At 42.8% G+C, this 23,221-nt stretch overlaps 1 protein-coding gene across 1 annotated transcript in view; it reads left to right on the forward strand.

Annotated features, from left to right (window-relative positions):
* Positions 1-7,276: 7,276 nt before the first annotated feature.
* Positions 7,277-23,221, forward strand: part of PDE10A (phosphodiesterase 10A) — a 173,390-nt gene continuing 157,445 nt past the window's right edge. The window contains exon 1 of the mRNA XM_058835297.1: positions 7,277-8,504. Coding sequence (XP_058691280.1) covers positions 7,640-8,504 — 865 coding nt within the window. The 5' untranslated portion in view covers positions 7,277-7,639. The remainder of the gene's footprint in view (positions 8,505-23,221) is intronic.

Here is a 23,221-nt window from a genome sequence, read left to right on the forward strand (position 1 = left end):
CCACTGAATAAAAGTGTATGACAATTCTGTTATTTTTAGAGGAGAATTGTACTGAATCAAATAAACTGGTCTGCAATGGTCTAGGGTTGTGTATATGAAAATATTTGTTCTGGGATGATGGCAGTAATACTTCAGCCTTCTGTGTGCTGGGTTTCACATGCTGATGTTAAAATATTGCATAAAGAAAATCTGTATTGTTAACTTGATTCTGATGCTACAGAAATACTGTCTATGTGGAAGAGACAAAGGGAGAAAGAAAAAGAGGAAAAAAATAAAGGGAGAAGTGGGAAGAACAGATAGCAAGTGTGTCCTATGGTGGAATATAAAGACAGCAGGTACATGTTCATAGTGTGTGCACGTATGTTGCTGTAAAGAAATGAGGTTTATTTAATTTCTTGGTCCCTAAGGTTAGGATGGGATGGAGAAAAGTTGCTTAGATAATAAACATTTTTCAATTTTATTAGCTCAGTTGTGCTGTTGAATGAATGCATGTTACAGCATTCTGAGATCCCACATGCTACAGCTATGTTTGTACAATAAACTCGAAGAGTTCAAGCTTTCATTTTCAAAGTCAAACTTTTTAGTTTTCAGGACTGAAAAGGTATGGTTCTGTGTAGAAATAGGTTGAATGGCTTTGAAACCAAGCTTTCTAGAAAGCACATTAAATAATCTGTGGTTGCTAGAGGTAAGCACTTCTTTGCACTTTTTGTCTCATCAAGGTGCTAACCCTGAAAGCTAATGACTGCATTTCACTGTCAACAGCCACATTTTCAGGTCTGACTTTTTTAACATAAGGACAGGAGTAAAAGTCCTGTTCCTCACAGTAGGTAGTTTGGTGGTCAGTGCAACTGAAGGAGGGAGGAATTCAAGTGAAAAGGGTGAAGCATTCCAAAAAAGCACTTATTTCTCTTGAGCAATGATAAGACATCACAAGGTGTTTGCATTCAACATGAAGTTATTTTATTTGTAAAGGTTGGATTCAGTCTCTTTATTTTTTTTTAAATTATTTTTTGTACCTCCTGTTAATATCAAAAAGGAACCAGCTGTAAGTTTAGGCTAGGACAAAGTTAAACTTAGAGCTGAGATTGCTAATTGCATCAAAGAATTTGTCAGTAGGGCTTTTCATGAACTGTTCAAACCACATTGGGGAAAAGTCTGCAGCTTTTTACTGGTTGTAGAATTTGGGAAAATGAAGAAAGGGATAGAAAGAGCGAGTTATAGGGGAAAGCTGGCATCCCTGTCATGACAATAGTAGTGTATACTCTGTGCTATGTGCTAGCAAGATGTACACACAACTCACCGTGCATGAGTACAATATAAGTCAGTATTAACCTTTCCTTTTGGATTTTTGTTAAATATATTCTTTAGTTCATGTAAAGAATAGAATTTTTATGTTCCAGTTGAGTACAGAATAGAAATAACTTATTTGTCTGTAGCAGATAGCAAATTTTAACAAATTTCTATCATAAATTAACTTAAGATTTCATTATGAAAACAGAAAGGTAGAACTACAAAAATCCTGATAATGCTGTTTATTTTTCTTGCAATAAAAATGGCTCTTCCAACAGTATTTGGTAACAACAATGCTATTGCCTACCATGCCAACCATTACATCCTTTGCTCTTTGTGTTTCATTACTGCTTCAGAGGCCCTGGTCCCAGGCCATGATCCTGTTCTGCTGGACAGGATTCAAAAGATGTTTTTTGTATCAAAAAGCTTGCAGTGTTTATGCTGCTTTGGGTTTATAATAAAGCATCTCAGTAAAGAGAGCTGCTACTGGAGTTTTAATTTCTCTAAAGGACATTTTATCTGGAGGAGTGTCCCCTGCTTTAACAACAGTAACTTAAACACAAGCAGCCATTTCACTCTCTGAAAACCCTGTAAATAAAACCAATAAATATCTGTTCTTTAAAAGGAAGAATTATCATTGTCCTGCATAAGAAAGCACAAAATGCTAGATGGTTTAATAAGGTTTTGTTTGGCTTCTTTTATAGTCCTTTATAGGAAACAAATCTGAGTACAATTATTGTAAATATTTCTCTCTGTATATTAACACTAACTTTTTTTTTCATTTTAAAATTAATCCTTTTTATTATTATTTCAATATAATATTTAGTAATATGTCTACCTGAAAATTTTGTGATTAAAGAATGTCCTACCTTTACACATGAAGTATCTTCTTTCCATAAAGAATTGTAGTTTTTCCATGGAAAATAATGCTGGAAACTTCTCATTGCTTTTGTGTGTTTCTAAACAGAGGAAAAAAAATTGGCAGGAAAAGACATGGTCTTCATAGCTTTATTAATGTACCCACTATCATACAGCACACAGCATAGCACACTTCTAGGGAAACTTTTTATCATATATAGTTTCAGACATAGAACCTTTCAGCTATGTTGAAAGCTGAGCAGAAAGTGAAATGACAGAGCAGAGCTGAATGAAGTACTGAAAGTAAAAAAGATATTTAGCTGGTTACTATTATTATTATTATCATTATCATTATCATTATTATTATTACTGATGTCAGTTATCTCTGAACAGACCTGGACTTCTTAAAAAATATGGGGTTTTGATTTTCTGGAAGAACTGCCATTCATTTTGTATCTCACGGTTTTTCTTCTGCACCTGGACTAGGTAATTCCCCAAAATATTTTCAAAATGGCTGCTAACACAGGTTTTCCTGTTACCAACACTTGCAGTTAATATTGGTGTGGAAAAGAGGCTTGGATGAGTGTTTGTGGGAATCAAAGAAAATGGTTGATACATACCCTTTAAACAAACTTACTCCTTGCATGAGTATGGTGTTTGAGAATTGTCCTTTGTAAGAAAAAACTCTTATGAAGAAGGAGATTCTATAAATTACTCTAAAGGCTTGACTTTAATAAACAGTGTCTTTTCTGGAGGTTTCTAATTTGTGATAGCAATTCAGTATCTGGGTGGCAATAACTATATTCTGTGAGATCATTCCAGAAAATCCCTGGGAAAAAAACCCAAAAATACAAACCCAAACCAATTATTTTTATCAACTTTCTCAGAACTTTTCCATAAATATTTTTACTTGTTTATTTTTACTCAGCCTCAGAGCTTGAGTTTTAGCTGCATTTATCCTTTTGTTGCCCCTGCCCCACTTTTCCAGCAGGTTGCCTTCTCGCTGTTTCATTGTGGCTGCTTCTGTCTCACCCACATTCAGGTGTTTGGTTCTGTCAGCTCCTCTACTGCTATCATCCTACATTTTTATAAACTCCCTTTCCCCATAGTCTGTCCTATTTCTTATTATTATTATTATTATTTTCCCCCAAGGAATTGGTCACAGACCATAGAATGGACTCAGGATATAAAGATGAGATAAGAGGATTTACCAGACAAAAGAGTGGGACCAGATAACAGATGAGTCACTGTCATTCTTGAAATGAAGCCAACAGAATTGGGAAAGAACAGGTGTTTGGTTTTAAGCTGTATTTAATAACAAAAAACTTTTGTTATAACTTGATTTTACTTTTTCCCCACAATGTTTTTCTTCAAGTATTTTGACTAATATTGCCAAATTATTGCCAAACAGTCTTACTTGCTGCTTTCAAATCAGGCCTATGCTTGTAAGTACAGTGCACCTGATGGCTTCAGTGACTTCCTCGTGGCTTTAGTGTGCTGTGAATTCTGAATTCCTGGAAAATCACATTTATCCATGTAAATACAACTAAAATCCTTTGCTTATGCTCATTGACACAGGGCATTTGTACCACAGCCATTGCACAAGGTTCAAGGGAATGCACCAGAGTATTTTATCTTGACTTTTATGTTTCTGTGTTTTTAAAATCCCTTTTTCTTCAGGGGGAGGGGATGTGTGGGGGAATGATGTAGCAAATCTCACTGTTTCATATTGCAGTGGGTGAGACTTCTCTGATAAATGACGTGAGTATATGGTTAGTACCAGAGTGGGATCAGTGACATCACTGTACTGTGGCAATGGAAATTTTGATGCTGACTGACCATTGAAAACCCAGACTGACACTGATGAGCAAATGTGATTCACCATTAATTTATCCCCAGGTATTGAGATGGCCATGAAGCATATTTAACTTGTCTGCAAGTCTGTATAATTTACAAATATAAATGTGGAGAGCTTGAAAATTTATTTTCACTGTCATCTAACTTTTCTCTGTGATTGCTTTTGCTTGCCCAGCCAAGAAGCAGGTGACCAATCAGGTATGAATTGCCATTTGCTAATTGTAACAAATAGTAATCAGATGAATAGTTTGTAAATAACCCTTAACCTGAAAGCTGCTTTTCTAGAATATCTGATAATTTCTTACAAATCAAAATGTATTTTGCCTGTTTGATGAACATACAGATACATATTTATACATGCACAATTGACATGCCTTGTATAAATACACAGATATCCAGTCTGAGGCAGTGATATTTGAACAACTGCAGTTTAGATGAACAACAATTGAGGAATTTATCATAGATTAGCATAGTTAAACAAGATTTCCAGAATTAGAAATTGATGATGTAAAGTTTCAGTAATTTACTCTTGATATTGACAGAACAATTTGAGACAAATCTGTCTAAAGGACCTGCTTGAATTTTTTTGGGTGACTGGCTCTTGCTTTTTGTCAGTCATTTCAATCTGAAAATCTCTTTCATCTCTTCAATTTAAACATTTTAGTGTATGAGTTTTTCTTATAAGACATTTTTAATTGCTAAACAAACAGGCTGCGATAACAAAACACAGTTCACTGAATTTTTGTTTCCATTAACAAATCTTTCTCGTGGAGAATTTAAATATTCACTGAATCTCTAGTCGTTGTGCAGCAGTTTCCAGGGAAAAGCTCTCTGTGTAATGGTTGGACTTAAGGAAATAAAAGCATCTCACAAAAAAAGGCAAGTGAAATGGTTATTAAACTATTTTGGTAAAGGCAAATGTACTAAGAGAAAGTGGATCACAAAAGCAGATTCAGTTTTCTGCTTTTTAGTTCAGGGTTTTTAGGCAACAGGTTTTAAGAACCACGTGGATGGAAACAGTTTAGTAAAACCTGAGTATTTTGTTTTGTTTTGTGGGTTTTTGTTTGTTTAATTAGTCTCTAATCTGTTTTTGCATTCTAAATCTTTTTCAAACTGTATGGATTGTTTCTCACTGTTACTGAACATTCAGCTGGCTGGAAATGCACTTTAATTTGAGAGCGCTGCTATTTTCAGAAGACTATCTTTTTCAGTGTTACAGATTGATACATATAGACTTGAGCGGAGTTGGTGTGTTCTCTAGCATTAAAAGATGTCCTGAGATGATAAATATAAAACACTTGAACGATTTAAAATAAAACCCAAAAGCGTAGGTTTACACTGTTTTCAAAGCAGGAGTCGAAATTCGAAAGAGCGAGCCTAATTTTGAAGGGAAATAGGAAGACTGCGGTAGTTCGATGAGGATTCCCGCCGACACCCGGACCCGGGAACGCAGCACCTGGAGCGGCGGCGGACGGCGCGGAGGTCTGATCTCCGGGAAGGTAGAGGAGCAAAACAGAATCTCCCGCTTTTCGGGTGCCCTGCTGGCAGCGGCAACACAAACATCTTTTCCGCCAGTATCTGCAACGATTGCGGCGCTGTCCGCTCCGTGCCCCCGCGGGGCAGCGCCCGCCCTGGCTGCGCCGGGACCCCTCTGTTCCTCAACAAAATCTGCTGCCAGCGGCACGGCGGCGGCCCCGCCCGGGTGGGCACCAGCGCGGCGGCCGCTTCTCTACCCGCTGGCGGGGGAGAGCGCCGAGGGGATGCGTCGTCCCCCTGGGGAGAGCGGTTCCCTCGGGCCCGCCCAGGTAGCTGCGGGGCAGGAGCCCCTGGCGCTGTGTCCAGCCGCGGCGGGATGTCACCGCGCCGGGCACCAGTGCCTCGCAGCCGGGCCCCAGAGGTGCCCCCGCGCTGGCGGTCGGCGCCGCGGGTGCCCCGAGGGAGCTCCCGCCGGGCACCCGGGCAGCCCGCGCTGAGCCCCCGCGCCCCCTTCGAAGGCGGGGGACTCCCCGCTGCCCGACAGCCGCCGCCGGGCGAGGAGACACGATGGCCGGGAGCCGCAGCCCCCGCCCGGGTGCGCGCCGCCGCTTCGGGGTGAGGGCAGGGGCGCCAAGGGCTGCGCTGGCTGCCCGGGTGATGAACGACGATGGCCGGTTCCCGGAGCTGACAGCGCTGGGGGCGCGGCTGTCCCGGGAGGGGAGCTCGGCGGCGGGCTCCCCGCAGCCCTGGGGCTCTGGTCGTGCCGACGGGCGGCGCGGAGCATCGGCTCTAGGGCGACCGCGGTCCCGCTCGGCCCGGCCCGACGGGAGCGTCCGACCGGGCTGAGGGGAGCCCCATAGCCAATTGGCCATGCTGGCCACCCTTTCCTGCTCCTGGAGATGAACCCCGGTGGGCTCTCCTCCCTCCTCTCGCTGGCTGACGAACAGAGCAGAGAGAATTTAGGGCGAAAACGAAATACAAGCGGCGGGGGCTTTGAGCCCGGTCATCGGCCCCGTTCCAATCCGAGCCCGCCTCTGGGCTTCCCTTGGCCGGGCGTTCGGCCGGCGGCTGCCCCGCTGAGGGCCGCCGTAGCGCGGACCGCCGAGGCACCGGGACGGGCGGGCTTCGGCCGGAATGGCGGGGTGAGGCGGCGGAGAGGGACCCCGAATGCCCGGGAACCCCAACGCGGGGTCGAGGTGGCGGCTGGCCAGGGTGACAGGCTCGGCTGGCGAGCGACGGTGCCTGTGCTTGCGGAGCAAGGCCGGTGGCAGCCCCGGAGCCACACTGCACCTGAGAGCAGGGTCTGAGGCAGTCTCCGGGGAGCCGGAGGACTGGCGTTGAGGGCTGGGTGGCTGTCAGTGTGCCAAGTGGTGGGAAAAGCGGGGGGGAGCCAAAGCAAACACGAGTGATGCTGAGCGTCGGGGAGGGTCTGCGCATCTTCGTGTAGAAATGGTGTTGGGTGCCCCACAGAAACGAAGGGTCAGCTCTCTGGCGTCTCCAGCCCAGGCACAGCAGGGCGTCTGCCTTTTGATCTCAGCAGCTGGACACATATGTTTAAAATAATGACACCGCATAGGGAGGATCTTTTCCTCGTGTTTCTCCCTGCTTTCCCTTTAGGTAACCGCTGTGCCGTAGCTCCCGTGTGCGCGCCTAGCAGTGAGAGGAAGGGAGGGAGAAGGGAGGGAGGGAGCCTGGGAAGCGCTGGCTCCGCCAGTGGGCGTTTTCTGGCGGCCGGGGCTGGTGCTGGAAGCGGCACTGCAGTGACTGTATCTGCCTCTTTGCAGGCGAGCGCGCACATACGGGGCAATATTTGCCTTTCTTGAAGAAAATGCAGATTGTTGCCTTTTTCTTACTTTGAATGCGAGGTGGGAGCATGGGGAAAAGCGGACTTTAAAGGGGATCGAAACCGCTTGGCGGTCAGTAGCGCCCTGTCCCCTCTGGCCTAAAGGGGGAACGGAAATGTGAGGATTTTATGAGGGCGGGGAGCCGGGGTGCGGAGGAAATACTGCCCGGGAGTTGCCGGAGGGAACGCAGGACCGATCCGCAGTTGCCCCTTCTTCGGCTCCGTCCTTTTTCGGCTTTCCCTTTCGCTTTACTCCGGTATCTCTGCTAGACGTCCTGCCTTAAACTACCGTGAAAGGGAGGGAAGAGCGGAAGCATGTCCAACCCGGAGAAGCGGATCTTATCCCGCCCCTCGGCCCCCCTGGCTGCAGCACCCGGGGAAAAGCCCGGCTCCGGCAGCCGCCCGCTCCACTCCCATGGCCAGAGCGGTGGAGGTGGAGGCAGCGGCGGGTCTCCTCCTCCTCCCCCCGCTCCTGGAGGCGACTCGGCTGCCTGCAGCTCCCTCTCTCTCCTCCTAACAACCATCAGCAGCAGCAGGAGCCGCGCTACAGGCACAGCCTCCTCCGCCGTCTCCGCCAGCATCGTCTCTAGAGCGGCAGCGGCTCCTTTCCTCGTTCCAATCCCCTCCTTCTCCTCCGCTTCTCCATCTTCTTTTTATTTCTTGCCGCCGCCTCCTCGTTTCCCCTCCTCATTTTCCTTTAACCTCACAAGTCTCCAAGGGAGGGAAGGAGGAGGAGAGGCAGCGAGAGCGGCAGGAGGAGGAGGTGGAGGAGGAGGAGGAAGAGATGTTGGCGGAGCAGCAGCAGCAGCAGCAGCTCACTTGATCGCCCATCCAGGCGGCAGCGGCAGGAGGAGACTCTTCTGTTCTTCCTCCATCCAGGGCTTGCTGCTCCGTTCCGCAGCCGGCGGCCCCCGGCAGCACCACTCCCGGCTCCTCCTCTCCCCAGCCGCCTGTCGCCCGTGGTCCTGCAATTCCCTCGGTGCTGCAGCAGCAGCAGCCCGCGGCGACGGGATCCGAGGAGGCGACGGCCCCGGCGGGAGCAGGACTCCTAGGCGGCAGCAGCGGCAGAGAGGCGCCTTCTTCTCCTTCTCGTCTCCCCTGCTCCTAGGGCCAGACATGGAAGATGGATCTAATTCTGCAAGCTGCTTTAGGAGGTTTACGGACTGTTTCTTGAATACAAGTAGGTACCGGAGCGCTGTGCCCGGCGGCGGGGTCGCGCGTGGCTCGGGGGAAGGCGAAGGGCAGTGTCCGAGGCTGGGTGCATGCCTTGTGGAAAGGGCATTTCTTTGTGAGTGGGGGGGAGGCGAGGACACAAAGGGGCCGTATACGTGGGGCGTGCGTGGACGCATGGAGGAGCGGCCGGGTGTGTATTGAGGATGTACGGACAAAGGGGATGCTCGATGTAATTGAGTGCTCTTTGTGGGAGCTGGCTGTTAACGCCTCGAGGATTTCGGCATCATTCCGGGATCAGACAACTCTGCGTGTATGTATGTCAGTCCTTTGCCTGGTACATGCTTAATTTGCTCAGGAATGACACGTAGGGGAATGGAGACTGTCCCCCCTACTTACTTGAACAGGCAATAAGGAAGCATTGTGGTATCGGCAATTGACAGAAAAGCGGCGGCGGAGGACCGAAAAGGGTGAAATGGATCGCTTCTTTCTCCATCCCCCGTCAGATCTGCCACGCGCGTTCACATTCCATATTTCTGATTCGGCTTTGGTACCGGGTGCCGCCTTCCCCTGGCCGCGGCTCGTTGTAAGGCGGGCCAGGAGCCCGAGAGGAAACATGTGCTCCTCGCTACGAGGGGCTGGCGCTGGAACGGGGATAGTGACCGGCTGGCGGGGAGGGCGGAATGAAGGGGGAATTGAGGCTGTTCACAAAGGGCGCCCCGCAGCCAGCCGTTCCCAAAGCCTCGCCGGCTCTCACCGAGCCCGAACGCGGGGGAAGGGCGCGGGGCCGCGGTCGCCCCGTGCCGGCAGGCGGGGATGGGGCCGGAGCAGCCGCTCGGCCTCCTCTCGGTGCGGGGCTCGGCGAGTGGGCTCCCCGTGCTGGCCGGGAGAGCCCGGCGGCAGCGGCCGCGGCGTGCGGGAGCGGGGAGGAGGCTTCGCATGGCACGAACTCCCCGTTCGCAGGGACGTGCGGCCCGGCTGCCCCTCGGGTGTCTCGCCCTGCCGGCTTCGAGGCTCTTCCCCGGCACGCCGCGCCCCGCCGGGTGCGCGCCCCGGGGCTGGGGTGGCCCCGGAACGGCGGGGGCTTCGGGCCGAAAGCGCCCGGGCTCTGCCTGCCCTGTCCCCCCGCCAGCCCTCAGTTCCAGCGCCCCGCCGGGAAATGTGCTGGGGTTCGGTGTGGTCACGGGACTAAAGAATTTACAAGCAGAGCATGTATCAGGGCTGAAATATACATACATACATAATATATATTTTTTTTTCCTAAGGAACTTTTTTTTTTTTTTTTTTTTTTTTGCTTGTCTAGTATTTTGATGCTTAGGGCGACTTCTATCAGCTGTGGTTATATTTTCTTTCTGTGACAACCCCTTAGTTTGTGGATCTATGCCTTGAGGTGTCCCTAGACTTGAATTTTAATCTATTAGTATATTTTAATAAAGGTGGCTTTTTGGATACAGGTGAACCGTGTATGGTTCATTGGGGGGAAATGAGAAGAACTCCAGAGATGTCCACTGAAACCACATTATCTGTTTTATTACTTACAGCTGTCTTGAGCACAAGAGCCTGCAAGTGTGGTAGTACTTGTGTTCCAGAGTAGTAGTGAATAAAGATAGTTATATTTGCTGCACTGTCTTTTTGCAACTTTATTCAATAGTTGAATATGATACAGAGCCACATACTTGCTTATACTTGAGACCTCAAGGGAATTCTAAACTCTTTCAGTTTTAATTTTCTTTGTGTTTGAGAGTGGTAGAATGCTGCCATGAGTGTGATACAACGCTGATGTTTTAAAAGAAGCGGTCTTGAGAGCAAGGAACTGAACCAGGGAATGTGTATCACGTAGGGCAATTCACTTCTATTCCAGACTAGGTAAAAGATTATGTGGAAAACATCAGCTTTGTTCAAAACAGCTTTAAAAAGCAGTAGTGAATTCAACTTAAGCTATTTTATGAACTCTTGAGCACAAGAAATTTGGTCATCTTTCACTGATTGTGACCTCTGACTGAAGATTTTCCGGCAGGCAGGAAAGGAGCAGAATTATTCTTTCCCCTGTGAGTTTACTGACGTCTAAGAAGACATGCAGCCTCTCTCTGTGGAAACACTTTTCCATACCCCACAGCCCATGCTCATGAAACTTTCAAGAACTTAAAAGTCTGATATTCTCTGCTCCTCTTTTGAATGTGATTGAAACTGACCAATGGGCTGAAAAGGTATTAGTGAGGTCAGACAGACAGATGGACAGACATTCACATGTGGTATGTACGTACATATGTGTACCCTTCCCTCCCTCCCAGAGTGATTGCATAAATCTGATTTCCTTAGGAAACCAGGCTGGAAAAAGGAGTGGAGGGAAGTCAAACAAGATACTATTCAGTTCCAGTGCAGCTACTGCAAAGAGCACTTGTCCAACTGTTTGGAGTGCTGTGCACAGTCCTGGTTACAGTGCGGCCGGAAGGCTATATTGTTTTGAAGAGGATGAGATCATGTAAAATAATGAAGATAATGTGCTGTGTCTCATAGCTTTTGTTTCCTGAATTGTATTTTAAGTTCTAAATCATATCTATGTACATATATTTGTTCTTTGACTTTAAAGACAAAAAAACCCAAAAAAACCAGCCTTAAATATTTTTGCAGGGAACCTGAGGAGTTCTGTAGGAAAGAGACTTGAGATGAGTCCTTCTGGAAAGAAGATTTGAAAGTGACAGAACAGAATCCTCAAGAGTGGGAAACAGTGAAATTGTTAGAGATATATTCTTCTTTCATCTCTGAGCTCTTTTGTTTGACTTGCATGTTCTCCAGTCAGGATTTTGTTAAAAGGTTATTATTATTAAAATTTTAGATTCTGCAATACTCAGTTTGTGCCATATCTGGCTATTTTACTTATTAAAATTCCTAATGAAGCCCTGGACTGCAGAAGCTTATATGAACTTTGTGTGGTGTATGTTGTTTTTCTTAACTGTTTCAAGTCTTGGTGCATAACACAGAAACTTTTAGTATTGAACATCCTGGATCAATATTCCAGTAGAGTTCTGCCATATTTAGAATACTTCAAGTTGCCAGGTATTCCAGTATTTCAGATTTCCAGGAAATGTCTTGCCTTTAGGGAAGCATCCCATCTTCCTTCCACATTCAAGCTCTCTCATGGTGCAGGTGTAGCATATATCATCTGAGGTGTCCCATGAGTCTGCTGGCAGGTATGAGCGCTTTAAAATGTCTGGGCTTTCTGCTTGTCAGAGAATTGTTTGTATTTTTATTATAGGCAGTTACCTTTTTTTCTGGCTGTTTTAGTCCATACCTTCACGTGCCAGATGCTAAGACTTTCTGACTAAGCAGCACTCTGAGAAAGAATACATGTAGGAAGATCTGTTGTTCAGGAAGAAAATAGTGATTAAAATATAAATTATGCCAAAAGTGTTCCTGTTGCTTGATCTAATGGAAAAGTTAATCTTGTCTTGACTCTTGTTTTTCCTGGTCTGTGTATTCATTTTTTTTGCAATCAGGGTGTTCTAAGTTAAATGCTGATGTTCAGCAATGAATCCCTCGTGTGAAGGTGGACAGAATTTGGTTTTCCAATTAAATCATGCTTAAAATTTAGAATATGTAAGAAATAAAATTGTCTCTGGTTTTCACCCCATGGATTCTGACTCCAGGTTAATTGAAAGCAAAATTATCACTAAAGTAGGATACAGTTAAGATAAGTGATATCATTCAACAGCTCCCATCAGGATTGGTGTTTCACATTTTGCATTAATGTATAGGAACACCATGTATCCTGGTCTGCAGCACTGCCAGTCTATTTCGTGGGATAGCAGAACAATACATAGGGCAGACAGCAAAGAATGGCACAGAAAGGTAATGAAAACCATGCAAGCACAGTAAGTTAACAGTGGAGAAGGGCTTTCTTTTCCGAGTCAGGTATTTTTACAAATGGTTGTCTGTGAAACATGCTGTTTACATTTGGAATATCTAATGTTCTGTCCCTTTGACTCCTCAGCTCTGCTGCCTGTGCCTGATGGTTTGGGAGTACCTAGCGCTCATAAGCCTTGAGAGAGGAGTAGCGCCTTCCCTGTTAACTCAGGAACCTTGCTCCTCCTGTGAGATGGACTGTGGAAGGTGTGACTGTGCACAGTGGGATAGTTTACAGGAGATGGTTTCTGTTTGCCACTTGTGTGAGGAGGATGGCAGCTTATTTAATATTCTAACACAAGGCTGTCATCTTCATCTACCCCATTTGTGTCCTTCTCCCTTTTTGCTTGTGTTTAAGCCACTGTCATGGACATGGTGAAAATCTGAGGTGTAAAGATGAGTTTTTATTCAACATGTACGTGACTTAGTGACTTGATTTTGAAAGCGTCATGTGAGTGCTTATTTGCACTAATGATCCAGGGCATATACCTGACTGACTTGCTTTTGTGTCATCCGTCATACAGATCAATACAACAGTAACTTCTGCTTAGCTTTAGGATTCTGTGCCATTTTCTAATACAAATAGATTATAAACAACATTCTCTCAATATTATGAAATTGTGGAGTCACTTTTTGATTCAGGAAGTTAAGAATGTGAGTCTGAGTGAGTGGATTTTTACTTGGAAATGGCTTATGCAGCTTGTTGATTATGTTAAACTTGGCTGTGTTTATAATAGTATTTCAGATTGAGTTTAGTATCAGCTCATTTTTTTTAATACTGCTTTAAAAGGTGTGTAAATTTCAAGCCATTCTGTTTAATACTTGAGCATTCTATTTTTTGTTTGTTTTATAATATTGCAGTTTTTGCACTGTTTGCACTATTATCGCATTCTAAAAGAAAACTAAAATCGTAAGTAAAAAATATATAGAAAAAGAAAAAAGGCTGTTTGAGGATTTTTTAATTTTTATGCTCCCTCTGCTGGCTGTTTCAGTTACAAGTACCTGTACTCAAACATTTTTACTAAATCTGGTTTTACTTTTAATGCTTTATCAAATAAGTAGTAAAGTGTACTGATTTCATATTTTTTAAAATATGAAAAAAATGCATAATTGTTGAATGAAGAAACACTATTTGCAGGAATGGGAGGTCTGACACTTTTTTTTTTCTGGAACAGTGTTTCCTTTTTTTTTATACCTCATATTAATTTTAACTCTTGTTCTAAAAATAGTTGAATCTTTGGGTGTGTTGGTCACATCTTTACTAGTAATTTTCACAGAAATAACAATTTATATATTTTTTCCAAACGATTTGTTTATCTGTTTCATTTGTTGTAACAAACTTATTGTCCAGCTTTGAAGAACAGCTGTGATAAAATGTAAGTAGTTATGCTATGTTTTGTTAAATTGAAAAAAGATAAAATTCAGTCATGAGTTTGACTTACTTCTACATAATTAGCAGCAATGCTGCACTCAAAGTGTTATGCAGATGTAAGGGATAATTTCTTAAGGATTTTTTATAGTAGTGTACAATAGTGTTCATCCAAAATATTTATAGCACCCAAAAATTGTAATTTCTAGGAACTTCAGAGATTACATACAAGGATTGCTTTATATATTATAGAAATGAAGCCATTTCATTCCCCGTGGGTGTCAGCGATGGCTGAAGCAGTTCAGCGTTTCTTGCTGGTATTTCTGCTGAAGTTCCAGGCTGCTCGGTGGTGTGTCCTCGCTCGTGCTGGTGCTTGGCTTCCCCCGGCCGGAGTTTGAAGAGTGCCACCTACTGAGTGACAGCTCCGAGAGCGCTGCTGCCTTTGCCACCTGAAGGCTCTCGCAGCTCAGCCTCGCTTGGCTTGGGGATATGACAAGTCGATGCAGTTGAACCTGGCAACTTGTGTGGAATCAAGTCTCAGCTTTGAGCTCTGCTATTAAATGATGCAATTTATTTATTTTTTTCCTAAGTTGTTTCAAGGTGAGGAGGCTGGATTTTCATCCTGCCAGGTGGGCTTCCCTTGCCATCTTTGTCCCCTGTTAAAAGCTTGTGAGAAAGTGTTGTATTTCTGTGGTTTCTTCATCACTTCTTGTCAAGCTGTCATAATTAGTGTGGGAGGAACCGGCCTGGCTGGTGTTTATGGAGGACTTTTGCTATGCCAGACAATGTAATGGTGTGTTGCACAGTCAAATGAGGCCATTCAAAAGGCAGGCAACAGACTCACCACCATGACTTTGTTAACAGATGAACATTCCAGAATGCTCATGATGTGTTTGTTTTTGCAGGAGAAAAGGACATTTTGGTTAACAAGTCCTAAATTTTTACAGGAAAGTCATGCATTAATCTTTAGCTTAGTGCACTCTAAGAACGCTTTATTTCAACATTCAAGTATGCTAATTATGTCTTTTAAAAAAAAACTTGGCAGCTACAAAATGTATCATTTACATACTTACAAGGAACTCCTTTATTTCAAAGTTCTTTTAATATATCTTTTCATGGTGATTTGTTGCTGCAGGATGGCTTTCTTAATTCCAGCTCCTAAGCACCTTGTCACAGGTGGCATTAAGAACAAAAAAATATTTGTTTTACAAATTTCATGTTCTTTTGGAAAACCATTGATAGCGAGTTTTGTCTGTGTGAGGTTTTTAAGAATAAAATGTCACATCATTAAGAGATGCCAAATCTTATAGCTGAAAAGGACTTGAGTTGTGGACAGTATATTGCCTGAAGACTTTCTGAAGTAGTTCTGACTCAAGAATATTAAAAGAGAAAGGTTTTGAATATTATTTACTGCCTTCAGAGAACCCATAGTAATGTTATTGGTATCTAATGAAAATAATAATAAAAAACCTCAATGTAGAAGCAGCAGTAGTAATTTTACCTTCTTTTGTGCTGGGACTCAAAGAAGAGACTGTCATGGTCTGAGACCAGTTAATCCACCTTCCATCTGAAAACTTTTAATTTTTTCATTAGCACTTATTGATCTGATTTCTTGTTTCTGAATTATTCAGCCAATAATTGTTTCAACATTCTTCCTTCCTCTCTCTTTCTACTTGCGTCAAAAAGAAATCCCCTAGTGTCAAGCCACAAATACTTTCTTAAGTAAAAGGAAGAAAACTTTTGCATCTGAAGTTCTAACAACTTTGTATAGAAACCTCATATCTCTAATTCTTCTGACCCATACATACCCAAAATAGCAGGTATTTGTAGCTGCTGACAAGCACTTCTGTGCTTACCTTAGTAATATTACTTGATTTGCTTCACCCTGTGGGGAATTTCCACATTGGCAGGAAAGAAGCCACTTTCTTTGTCATGTATATTTTAGTAGCATTTCTACAACATTGTGGTTCAGAGAATAAGATGCTTATCTTGAATTATGGTGGCTAAATGTGCGTCCTTTTTATTCTTTTGTAGTTTTCCTCACTGCCTAGTTTTTTATATCTCCACTGTATTTCTTCTATAGTGTATTATCTTATTTGCTTCCAAACTGGGTAAAGCTACTTCCCTTTCTTCTAAAGGTCTTTGACTTAGTCTTAAAAAAAGAAAGAAAAAAGAAAAAAAAAAAAGAAAATGTCTCAGTATTTCACTAAAAATTTTGTTCGCTAACACATAACCGTTGAGTTTATGATAACTCATTCTTTTACTTACACTGGGTTTTTTGTGTTTATATTTTGGTTTTCTTTCATGCATATACGCATACCTTGGCAGCTTCTCTAGAGTGAATTCTTTTTTGGAACATAGCTCTGTCGGCTGTCCTTTCTGTGCATGCCTGTCTTTTGCTAATATTGTAATTTCAGTTTTATATTACTTCCCCCTAGTCCACCCATAAACTTTTTTTAGCTGATGTTTCCTTTTTGACTGCTGAATTGTGTTGATTTTGTTTCTTCCTGCAGTGGTTGAGTGTCTTATACTGTCCTTTTTACAGTGTTTTTGTTTTCCCCAGCTACTTCTGTTGTGTGAAGGCACTATGGTGCTATTCTCCTTCATCTGGTATGGTTCACTTAAACAGTATTGTCTGGATTTTTTTTTTTGTAAGAAGAAATTTTGCATGGTAGTTTGAGAACGCTCATGATGTGTTCTGTATTTGTGGTGACTCATTGTATTTCCTAATCCGCCACTGTCTGCCCAGCCCGAAGTGTGATGTCAGTAGAAATTTTTTCATGCCTTTTTTTGAGCACACGTAGGACTGATGAAAGTTACAGTTTGATGTAACAGGAAACTGAACTCATCTGTTCTCAAAACAGGCACTGCCTTTGCTAATATGCTCAGGTTTTGTCATGCTAGGCTTCCATGTCTCGTTCTTGAGAGCAAATTGCTTTTGTGTGGATGTGTCCCAATGTTTCTGTTTCTTCAAACTTTGGTTTTCACCAGTTCAGACTCCTGAGACAACTGCTCTTAGAAGCTGCTTTTTCATGGATCTTAGATGTTAAGTGTAGTTTTGTGGCCTTCAGCTCATGATTAGGAATGCAAGAAGGTCTTGGGATTAGAAGTGTCATTTTGAGAAGTGCTTTGAAGACGTCAGAGGGAATGGGTGACCTGCAGGCTCCAGTGTTTATAGAACAGTACAATTTCTGGCTTAGCTCTTGTGATGGTAGAGACAACAGAATCATTTGGCATGTTGCAGGAACTTTTGTAGACTTTTTGTGGGTAGGAATGTGCTTGTAGATTGCGTGTTTCTTTCAGACCTTTTTTGGACTTTTGTTGGAGCTATATGCAATGCTCATGCATTTGAACTAAGCACAGATTACGTGGGCTGAAGCTTTAGTCCTGTCTATTCTGCTTAATTTTTAGTGAGCTTCTCGGTCCAGTTTAGACTGATGCCTAATTGAATGTGTTGGGAGTAAGCAAATGCAGACTGTTCCCAAACAGTACTGGGAATTATACTTGCATCTTCCCGCCTTGTGAAAGCAGAAGAGTTTAGCTTTGCAGACACAAACTGTGTCATGCCCCCGTACTTTGTGGTTAAAGATCACGTTCTGGGCTGTTTTAATTACTTGTTCAGGGACATAGCTCAATGGAGCAGCAGAGGACCCAAACAGTCTGAACTGTTTGTGGCAGTAGGCAAACCTTGTTTCTGCACACCGAGTTCTCCTAGGGAAGGAGCCACAGGTTCTACAAAGTCTTGAATGAAAGATGCGTGCAGTGAATGAGGGACCATATTGGAGGACATGGCTTGCTGCCCGAGTCAGCACAGTTATTTATATTTTCTGTCTTTGTTTCCTGAACTGGCTGCTTTGAAAGGGTCTTTGGAGGTTGTGACTAAAATGTGTATATGAATGTTGATAGGAAAACAAGAAGACGCAAAGTTGGTCACTTGGCAAGGATGAATGAAGTGTGTGTGGTGATATTACATATCTAAATTAATGAAAGATGGTGGAGACTTGTCCATTTGTGACAGCAGTATTGCAGGGACAAAAATCAGGAATAGAATAGGGAGAAGACTGGAATGGTAAGAGGTGTTTAACATTTTTATTGCTCAAAGGAATGCAATTACAGCAGAAGAAAATGCTCATCCTTATAGGGAAAGCTATTTATAAACTTTAAGAGATTTCTTTTGGAGTAGATGAAAGGCTTGATATGTAAATATCTCCCAGCAAATTATCAAATTTCAAGGGAATCTCTTCAATGAAGTATAAGATTTGACTGAAGTAAAAGATTACTGTTTTTTAAGTGTGAGTGTTATTTTTCTTTTTAATGTCACGAATGCTTTCTTTCTGCTTAACTATTAACTTTTTCCTCCTAGCAACAACATAAGTGTGCATGGTGAATGTTATATACTTTATGAATGTGCTAACAGATAATATTTTAATTTATTTCTTTACGTTTTGCAGCTTATTATTATCTTCATGAATAGGCCAGCTGCTACTTGACAATCTTTTGTTTATGCCAGCTAAGAATGTCCTTTACCATTGTTTTTTAAGGTTGCTCTGAAAGTTTTACTGTTCTACCCCATGTGGTTTTTATTTCCGTTTTCCTTTTTTCATTTTCTTTTAAATGCTTTAATTGTAGTTTAATAACTGATCCACCTTGTTCCTGCTTTTTTTTTCCCAACAGTTTATTAAAGTGTAATTCTGGCTACATGTAGAGCACATGCCCTTCTCTGTCTCTTAACATGAATGGCCTTGGGTGGCTCTGGCCGTGGATATGTTGTGAGTATAGCTAACATCACTGTGGTTGGCTGCTTTGATGATGGTGACCTCGTACTTGTCCATGACAAGCCTTGGTTCTTGTTTACAAGATGATGTTGCAGGTGTTACCTTCTGATTTGACTGCAAGGCTAATTTTTTGTTTGTTTTTCTTCATTCAGCTGTCTGTACTTCTTTAAAAAATATGTTGAACTACTCTCTTAACACTTTGCAACATCTTGTTTTAACAACTCGTGTTTGAATCAAAGCAACTAGCCATTCTGCTGTGCCAAGAAACACTTCTTCCCAAGCACTTCTAAAAAGGAGGTTTTTGTTTCTCTTGTTTCACAATTCTTTTGCTGTTTATGGAGCTGAAGGGAGGAATGGTAAGGAAGTTGAAATTTGCTATATATATCAAAATTGAAAAGAGAACATGAAAACAATTACACAGTTGTATTGAGCAATATTGGAATTTTTGAATTCTTTTGCCAGAACAGAAATTGTTTAAGCTTTGTTTAAATATAGTTCTGTTCTGAACTTCGCTTTGGAACTTAAACTTGAGTTGACAAACTGATTTTAAATCCTCTATAAAGACTTTAATATTTGCTTAAACCCATATGATTTTGGAATGTTTTAGATATCAGAGATGAGCTCCGCAGGTCTACTAGAGGCAACTGAGATACCTAACCTGTGCTTCTTTGCTTGAAGTCACTACCAGCTCAGCAGAGGTAGCAGGAAAAAGGCTCAAGCGCATGGTTTGGCTTCCTAACCTGTGATAATCGCAGAGGTGGAGGTCTGCTGAGTTGCTGAGCTGTAGGCTGCTGTGATGGGTGAAGAACTGCAAAGGTGACCTTGGGTCCTACTCGTGTACTGGTAATCTCTAGAAGCAGATTGCAAAAGGCTGTTAGGAGCAATGAGGACATAAACTGTTACACTGTCTGGCTTCATTCCCCTGTCTGTCTGTTAATTCTGGAGCACGTCTGATCCCAAAGCAGGCTGTTTCAGGGAGTTGAGATATGCTAGGTGCTTGCCGACTCTCTCTGGTGTAGAGTAAGTTTTCTAATAGTTCACTTCCTGAATAAGTTCAGGAAGTGGAATTTGTGGAGTCAAAGGGTCACTGGTTCTGATGGGAAGCCTGGTGACGTTAGCCTGTTGCTGGGAGCTGATGACAGGATAACCCCTTTCATCAGCAGCTCATCTTAGATCAACTTAGCTGTGCTTGGTACACTTACGCCATAGTTTCGTGGTCACTTGAAGTTCACATAAACTAACCCTCCTGTTTAAATAAATGGACTAATTATTCCTCCTTAAGGCTGCTCTTTCTATACATGAGTACTCCTCTCCTTGTGCAGGCATGTTTAGGGGTTGGAAGGGTATGTTTAAAATATGTTATTTAACATGGAGGATGTTGTGGTTTTAAAGCAGTAACTAAAAAATTACTTATTTCTTGCTGTGAGATATGGATTAGAACAAGAGCAAAACAGGCTTAAAACTTAAATGGAATAAAGAAAGTTGATTAACAAAACTACAAGAATAAAAACACCAGAATAAACTTCCAAAATACTTTTATCCCCCACTACTTGACCATTCTTTTGTACATGTGACAACATAGAGACAGAAAAAACTTTAGAACTTTGGTGGTTAAAACAGTCCCAATTCCTACTACAGTCTTTTCATCAGTCTTTGTAGAGAAAAAGAAGTCTCCTTCTGCTAATCTATGGAGTTTCTCACAAGAAAACTATTTCTATTATAGCTTTCTATTTTTCTGATGCCAGCTACCCGGAAATCTTGTTATCAGTTCACTCCTCCCATTTCACATCACTCTGAGGTATGTATGGGCCATGAGTTTAGGGATGTCATTTTAAGGATGAGTTATTTAAAGGCAAAAGTCCTCTTCATCTGTCTCTGTGAGCTCCACTGGAAAGCATTTTTCTCATTGCCCCCCAAGGCTTCAAATCTTCACTTTACTCTGTTCCAGCACCTCACTGTATCACAATCACTCTACTTTTTACTCAAAATCCACACTTTGAACACTCCATTCCTCCCAATATACTCTGTCATGAAATAAAGGAGTTTTTTTCAAGATCTTATTGTCCATCTCCATAGCTTTAACAGAAAAATATTTCAGCTTATAAAACATCTCCTTATTCTCTACCTTTTCTGAAGCTTCTTTTCTTTACTGCCTCTGATAGTTTATAAAGTCTCTTTACATGTTGATTACTCTCTTTTTCTCTCTCTGGATAAAAAGATTAATCTGCAAGTCTCATCTGGGTAATGAAAAGGTTAAAATCTTGCCCAGGCTTTGTAGATGGTTCTGTGATCTCTGCCGGAGCAGCAGCTGGAGTTGTCTGCGATGGAAGATTCTTCATGGCTGCTCTGGAGAGTGTGGTCACTGGCTCAGCCCACTGCAGGTCAAGAGCTTTTTTTTCCTTTCTTTACTCGGCAGTCTCTGGTGAATTCAGTCACAGCAAAAACAAAACTGCAGCCGAGCCAGGGACCGGCCTGGCCTGGCCAGAGCCCGGGGCAAGCCCCGCAGGCCCCATCTCCCAGCCAGGAGCCGCTGGGCCCAGCCCAGCCCCTGCCCCCTGGGGCCACATGGCCTGGGCAGGGAAGGGGAGGCCAGCCGGAGCTCTGTTACCTTTCACAGCCAGGAAACAAAAAGAACAAGAGAGCTCTGGCTTTACATCTTAAGTGGGTGTTCACAGGTTGACTTAACTTTTTAATGGTCAAAACTGCTGTCAATTCTTAGAAATGACTGATAATTGGTCAGGAGGAAAGACTCCCATCAGCCACCAGCAGCTTCAACTTCCTTAGCTCCCAAAGCTATCTTAAAGGTAAAGCCACCCCATGACAGAGGATGAGGATATAACATGATATATTTAATGTAGACTTTGCCATCTTGGAAGTCAGCTTTATGGAGGTTGCTGCTTATAAGCTCAGGTGTTTGTTTTGTTGTTTTTTTTTTTTTTTTTTGGTTTTGTGTTAGTTTTGTTTTTTTTTTCCTCACAGAACTTTTATTTCTTTTGTACTTTTGTTTCAGTACTTTCCCCAGCCAGAATGTGCATGATGTTGACAGGAAGTGTTACTTGGCTTTTTTTTTTTTTGCTTTTTTTTTTTTTTTTTTTTGGTAGCAACCCCCAAATCCTTCTAATTCTACTGTGAAGACATTTTACAAAGATGGACTTGCTAGTTTTCTTTTGGGCTTTTCTACTGGTGATGGTTGCATGAAGGTTTTTTTTTCGTAGAATCATAGAATATCCTGAGTTGGAAAGGACCTGCATGATCACTGAGTCCGATTCCTGACCCTGCACAGAACAACCCCAAGAATCACATAACGAGCCTGAGAGCACTGTCTGTGTGCCTCAGAACATTGTCCTAACACTTCTTGAGCTCTGTCAAGCTGGTGCTGTGACCATTTCCCTGGGGAGCTGTTCCAGTGCCCAACCACCCCCTGGGTGAAGAACCTTTGCCCAATATCCAACCTAAACCTCCTCTGACACAATTTCAGGCCAATCCCTCAGGTCCTGTCAGTGGGCACCAGAGAGAAGAGATCAGTGCCTGCCCCTCCTCTTTCCCTCATGAGGAAGTTGTAACTGCAGTGAGGTCTGTCCTCAGTCTCCTCTTCTCCAGGTTGAACAGACCAAGTGACCTCAGCTGTTCATCATATATCTTCCCCTTGAGGCCCTTCACCATCTTTATTGTCCTCCTTTGGATGCTCTCTAATAGTTTTATATCCTTTTTTGTGCTATGGGGCTGTAATAATCTCTTGTCACTTGCATATTACTGAAGAATGGAAAAGGAAAGGGATTAGGTAGAAGTAAAAGAATATTAACTATTTTTCTTAGTTAATGGTCGGAGATAACCTGAAATAATTAAACATACCACCCCTGCCCAGCCCCTGCCCCAAGCACTGAGTGAACACAGACTAGTTCTCTCAACAAATCTGGGAGTTTGTAAAACCAGGAAGTTGTAATGAGCAACTCTGTCATCTTTCCAAGCAGCTGAGGAAACCTTAACAAAGCAAATGAGTGACTACAAAGTAGAAAAATGGCAGAGCCACAATGGCTTCTAATCTGGGGATCCCTCTGTCAGACCACATGGTTTTAATGATCCAAGTAGAATGTTGCTTTAGCTTCCTGTGATTTAATTTGTGTTTGTGTCTGTCTTTTAATGTAAACAGCTCACAGATGCTGGGGATCTGGGAGCTTTGGATGAAAAACATAATTCTCTTCAAGGGCAACAGTGAAATCACTTTAAATGTTCTTGCATTGAAAGCATGAAATATGAGGTAATTATTAGTTTTGATTAGATCTATTTATGCTACTGCCACTTTTCTAAGTTACATTTTAATTGAGGAAAGAATTAGTGTTTTAGAAGATAGCATTATATATAATATATACTGAGAAATGGTAAAAACAATAAAGATGACAAAATTGCCTCACCATCACCAAAAAGACTGGGGGAGAAAAAGATGCAAGGGAAGACAAAAACATGTTAAAGAGAAGACAAACTAGAAGGCATTATTAGGTGCTTCATGACTGTATTTGCAATTCATAGTTTGCTGATGAGTTACCATTTTTTGCCTCTTTTATTGATCTTGAGCATTAGAACTTGAGGCAGTTTTACTTCACCTTTTGTGATGAATTTGCTCTGAGTTTCAGAACACGCTTTCTTCCACCTATATATTTACTGGTGTGGTCTGGCCACAAC

This window comes from Poecile atricapillus, chromosome 3 (assembly GCF_030490865.1).
Source record: "Poecile atricapillus isolate bPoeAtr1 chromosome 3, bPoeAtr1.hap1, whole genome shotgun sequence".
Lineage (NCBI taxonomy): Eukaryota > Metazoa > Chordata > Aves > Passeriformes > Paridae > Poecile > Poecile atricapillus.